At 28.0% G+C, this 6,298-nt stretch overlaps 1 protein-coding gene across 1 annotated transcript; it reads left to right on the top strand.

Moving 5' to 3' along the window:
- Window positions 1-4,940: 4,940 nt before the first annotated feature.
- On the top strand, window positions 4,941-6,084 carry LOC114405865 (ruBisCO-associated protein-like). Its single transcript, XM_028368380.1, has one exon. The coding sequence runs from the start codon at window positions 5,007-5,009 to the stop codon at window positions 5,874-5,876; it is 870 nt and encodes a 289-aa protein (XP_028224181.1). The 5' UTR covers window positions 4,941-5,006; the 3' UTR covers window positions 5,877-6,084.
- Window positions 6,085-6,298: the final 214 nt, after the last annotated feature.

Here is a 6,298-nt window from a genome sequence, read left to right as displayed (position 1 = left end):
TCAAAACCTCTCTAAACATCTTTGGCCAAACTCTTGCGAATTATTGAGAATTCTTCTAGGAACTTTAAGTTGTATCATCTTCTCTAAAAGAGAGAAATCATTATGTTCATCTTATAAAATTCAGTTGTAATCAAGAGATTGTTTGTCTCTTGACATGTGAGAAACTTGAACACAAGGGTAAAGAATCTCAAGGCGTGTTCAAAGATTGTAAAGGATTTACAAAAATAGTGGAAAATCTCAAGTGGGTTACCTGAGGACTGGACGTAGACACGGAAAGTGGCTGGACCAGTATAAATCAAGTTTATAATTTTCTATTCCCTTATCTCGTTTATTTTATTGCAATTTACTTTATCTTTACACATTTAAAGAACATTGTTAAATTGACTATTGCTTTTTCTTCTACATTCTGAATCTATCACATATCATTTAGAAGGGATTAAACCTTGTTAGTCGAAATTTTTTTAAGACTTAATTCATCCTCCCTCCCCCCCACCCCCTTCTCCTCTTAAGTTATTGAGGTCAACAAAAAATTATTTAGAAATTTTTTATGTTAATATATAAATACATAAATTATAATACAAACATGAAAACAATAAAAAAATTAATTAATGTAATATTATTATAATGAAGACTTGCAAATTAGTATATATTTTATGATACTTGTTGCTTCACATATTAATTTAATGAAACAAAAGAAATTCAATTTGTTTGCATAACTAATTTGTTCCTCTCATGATAAACAAAGAAAATTGTTACTCCCTTCACACTAAAAAAAATTACCGTCTTAAGTTATTTTACAAACACAAAAAAGAATTGATAATTTATAAAATTAACCTTATATAATTTTTATTTCATTTATAGATTTTATTGTTCATTATTAATGTTATAAGAGATATAATTAAGTGAAGAAAAAGAAGAAAAAAATCATTTTGAGATTTGATTTTTTATTTTTACACGATAATTATAATAAGAGAAAAGAAATATCATGAAATAAAACTACATTTACGATATAAGGGATTGACATAATTAATTATTTCTTCCACATTTGCCCTTAGTTAACATAACTTAAATAATTATATATGAATTATTCCACAACTACTCTCATCATAAATATCAAATGATGATATTTTAGGTTAAATATATAGTTTGTAAGTACTATTAATTATTTCTTAAACTTTGTATATGAACTTTGAAAATCAATAGTTTAGGTCAGGAGAAAACATTTAATATATTTTGGATTCAAATGCAAAAGTGACTTAAATAAGCCTTTAAGAACTTTGGTAGGAGGACTCTTTCAAACATTCTCTATAATGTGTTGTAATGTATTTAAAGCTATAAAATAAAAAAGAGATAATTATTAAATACCATGTGAGATTCATAAAAGTTTTCTATTTTTAGTAAATTTCAATCAAGAAGAGAAATTGTGTTAAAAAAAATGCTCAAGATCACATTATCCTTTATGAGAAGTAATCATATTCAAGATGTAGAAAATTGATTATAACTATGCTGAGTTATTTTTCCACATATATTATAATTACAACCCATGTCAAATCAAAATCATCATCTTTGGTAAATAGTTATTGAAATCACCAATTTGATATATAGTTTTACCAAAGCACGCAATTTGGTAAAAAAAATCATATATTTGAAAAAAATAATAAAGTGTTAATTGTTTATTATTTAGTTTAAAAAGTTTAAGATATTGATTTATCAAGTTAGTTGACAAATTGATTTTCAAAAACTGATGTTAACTAATTACTAACAACATCAATTTTTTGAAAATATTTATAGAAGATAATAGATAATAGGTAGATAATAGATATGTAAATTATAAAATTAAAATAATCGTGATTAGTGGGGTTATTCACCCTTTTTTTAACCCATGTGTTTACAAATTGTATGAGTTCGCTCAATTTCATAAATAATACTATACTTTTTTATATCTCTTATTTTTGTGATTAGTAACAAAAGATGAAAAGCCACCATATATTAACGTCCTTAAAAATAATTGGATAAATTGATATTAAGAATTTCTTTAAACTCTTCATATCATATTCCGTGTATTCCTACTCAATCATTCTCACTTTCACAATTTAATTATGTACCACCCAATAACAACTGGGGAAAAAAATTAAGAGACGTGATCTCTTCCCATGTTTATGTTTATCTCAAATCTAAATTATACCCATTATTATGCAACAAACTAGACCTATAAAGTCATAAGAATAAAGAAAGGATTTATAATGCAAATAGATCTAAGACTGATAAAGAGAGATAGACTATGATTAAAAAACTAACATTTTGACTATGATGAAAAAAACTTCTTTCAGTAGAAAGTTTTATAATGGGAGATGAGAACTAATTAACTTTGTGTTTTATGTAAACTAGCAAGTATTTCGCAGAATGTACAAGCTTATATATAAATATATGTGAATTATAAACTATGTCGGGAAATAATTATCTAACGTGTGTTACTCATAATTTCTAAGAATACTAGTCATTACTTTTGAGATAAGTTACTTCGTATTAATATTATGTTCAAGAAAAAAAATGTCAACTATAAAAAATACAAATGTAAAAAATATCTAGACATTATTTTTTGTTAATATATAAATATAGAAATTATAATATAAACAGGTAAGCGTTTTAATTTTTGAAAAAACATAAAAAAAATTAATTAATGTAATATTATTATAATGAAGACTTGCAAATTACTATTTTATGATACATGTTGCTTCACATATTAATTTAGTGAAACAAAAGAAATTCAATTTGTTTGCATAACTAATTTTTTATTCTCTTAGTAAAAAAAAACATTGTTACTCCTTTCACCCTAAAAAAATTATCGTCTTAAAGTTATTTTACAAACACAAAAATTAATAAATAGACAAAAAATAATGAGAATTTATAAAATTAACCTTATATAATCTTTATTTAATTTATAGATTTTATTTTTCATTATTTATGTTATAAGAAATATAATTAAGTGGAAAAAACGAAAAAAATCATTTTGAGATTTCTTTTTGAAATTTTGAGAAAAAAATCACCTAATTGATATATAGATTTACATGACCACGTAGTTGGTAAAAAAAATCATCTATTTGAAAAAAAATAAAGTGTTAATTGTTTATTATTTAGTTTAAAAAGTTTAAGATATTGATTTATTTAAAACTAAATGTATTTTTACCAATTTATTTAGAGAGAAAAATTGCTAGAAGGAACACTTTCGTTCTTTTAATTATGTAAAATTAATCCACATGAAAAGAACAACTAATAAATTCGTTTCCACTACGCGTGTATCAGTTGGATATTAGTTCTTCTTATTCTTCTTCTTTACAAGATATTGTGGCCATATTTTGTTCTAGTTTCTAGATGTGTTTTTGGTAGACTTTTGGTTCTCTAATATTTATATCTCTGACTGATATAAATATATCATAATCAATGTCCTACTGGCTTCATATATTTATGTATAGGGTATCTTTGGCACCTTTCTTTAAATACAATATCTTTCCTTAGCAGACAAAAAAAAAAAAAAAAACTAAAAAAATGCAAGTGAATGATTTTGTAAAAATAAATTAAAATTTGAAGTTATGGATACGCACTATTTGGTATATGTTTTAGTTGTTTTTTCATAAAAGAAAACGTTTCTGTAAGGGTGTCAATAATTGATAGTACTTTAATCAAAATAAGTGAAAAAATTTAATGGTGCATAAAAGGTGGCGAAAAGAATGCAAGTTTCTATAAGTCAACAAGTTTATCAATGGAAAATCCAATGAATTTATCCGGTTGTAATAAAAAATAAAAAATATTTTTACACTCTTAAAATATTTCACAATGCTAGTTTTAATTCTTAATTATAAAAAATAATATATTTTTAATTTCTACATTTAAAAAAAAAGTGATGTGATTTTAATCAGTTGGCTGGAGAGACTAGAAACATATGTTTATGTAAAATTATAGGGATTAAAACATTATTTTCAAATATTAAAAAAATAAAAAATATATTTTTATCAAAAAATCACTTGGATAGGATTGCATGATTTAAAAAATGAAATAAACAGATAAGAATCTTTCTATTCTCATTTTCAAATTTAATGGATCATCCATTAACACTAAAAAAAACCAGTTAAACATAATTTTTTAATATTTCAATTTCCTTTAAATTTATTAAAAAATATTTTTTTCATATATTAATTTTTAGCACTTATTCATAGGAGTCTCTATCTATTTTTTTTTTATAGGCAAACTAGACCAAAAAATCTTAAGAGTAAAAAAAAGTTAAAAAGAATATATAATGCAAGCATATGTAGATTGAGAAAGAAGAAAAATTAAAGAAAACAGTGTATTTGTATATTTTTCAAAATCGAACAGCTAGCTAAAGGTTGGAAATAAAATTTAGAGTAAAGTATGTGGTGAAATCTCACAAAGACAATGTCGATGTAAACTTTATAAGTGGGGAGTAATCCTCACCTTACAAACCGGTTTTGTAGGGTTGAGTGCGAGGGAAGGTGTGGTAAAAGTCCGCCAAAAAAAAATTAAAGATGACCAACCTATGTGCTGTCCAATTTGCCTGGTACCTCTAGAAATAATTGCACCAATTGTCTCCATGCATTTTATTTAAGTATGCAACAAAGGCATACGTCACTTTGTTTGCGCAATGTGAAAACAAAGGCATATATGTCACTTTGGATCCCATGTATATAAAAGTTGTTTGTTCATAAACATGGATCCATAACTTGTGGATCCCATGTATTTAATATAGTAAGACCTGAATAAGATGATTTAATTAAGAAGACTTGGATTAATTAAAATGTTTATCCAAAGAAGGTTAGTTACATGTTCAGACGCATAAAACAATAATTAACTAGAAATATTGTAGTATGATTTAACAGATATTTAAAAATTTGATCCAATCATCTATATAAGAGGAAGGAGTGGTGTCCGATATAATCACACCAACCAAAGCCACAAAAGAAAAGCAGTAGCAACAGCCCATATAAAATATAATGGCCGAAACCTGCGACTCCAACAATAAAGTGATCCGTGAATACCACCATGATGCTTCCTTTATGTCAAGGTGTGACATCTTTACTGATGTTACCGAGTACCAACTGTGTCTGGCATATGCCGGAGAATCTGGTAAAGGAAAGTTCGAACCTAAGTGGGACACAGACAATGTCACTCCCCAACTTATCGAGCAGTTCAAGCTAAATTGTGATGCCTCGGGTCTGCCAGTCAAAGTATTTGTCAGCATCGGAGGAGATGACCCCTTCAAAGTTGCTGCTGGTGGTGCCGATGATTGGGTTCTCAATGCCACAACCACACTCCACCACATGATCAACGAGTACCACATCGATGGAATCGATGTTAACTACACCACAATCCAGTGCAACCAAACATTGTTTGTTAACTGCATTAAGGGTCTCATAAAGGGCCTAAGGGAAGCTCTATGCACCACTGGGTTTGTGGCTTCCTTAGCTCCAGATGCTGCCACCAATGAGACTTTCTACTTGCCCTTGTACCGATCTATTGATAATTCTTGGATTGGAACTGTTGTGTTTCAGTGCTTCGTTGATTTCGAACCTCTAGATCCTAACAGACCAGTTGAAAGCTTGGTGCGCCAGGTTGAGAAGATAGTGGGAGAGTATGATTATTATGACTCTAAGATCTTGCTTGGCTACAGCGCCATTAAGGAGGATTGGAATAAAGTTTCACCACCCCTCTTCTTTCTTGCTCTCAATCGCCTAGTGCATTCTTGGCCTAGGGTTAAGGGCGCATCTGTCAAGGTTATTAGTGACACCTATGCCTTCATTCCCCCAACGTGGATCCCTAAACTCCTGTCTTTGGCCGTCTCCGATGCTGGAAAATATCCTTAATTGAAGATCCATAATTATTAAGTTCTATCTATGGAATAAGACCCATGCTATATCTATTAATTCTATGTGTGTGTTCCTTCTGCCTATATCTATATATGTTGTGCGTGCATTTGAAAAAACAATGCATGGCATGCATATTTGTGCTCTGTTAATGCCTACGTGCATCTTTGTCTCATCAATAAAATATATTATATGTCTTTGTGCTTCATTTGCTTTCGATTATTGTATATTTGCATCAATAAAATATATTATCAGCTAAATTAATCATTTTTTTAAATCTTGATGAATTAGGTAATTTAATCTTATATACAGCAAATTTTACACATAAAATGTGTATGGGCCTATTACTATATATGAAGCAAAGTTGTAGAATCAACTCAGACCGGTTTGATCCGGAATCAGTGTCTAAACCAATTTGAGCT

The sequence above is a fragment of the Glycine soja genome, chromosome 3 (genome assembly GCF_004193775.1).
Source record: "Glycine soja cultivar W05 chromosome 3, ASM419377v2, whole genome shotgun sequence".
Lineage (NCBI taxonomy): Eukaryota > Viridiplantae > Streptophyta > Magnoliopsida > Fabales > Fabaceae > Glycine > Glycine soja.
Note: the sequence above shows the minus strand (reverse complement) of the source record. Positions and strands in the feature narration are given on the sequence as shown.

What these genes read in the sequence shown, in the direction of transcription:
- LOC114405865 (XM_028368380.1), top strand. Translation starts at nt 5,007, where the DNA reads ATGGCCGAAACCTGCGACTCCAACAATAAAGTGATCCGTGAATACCAC.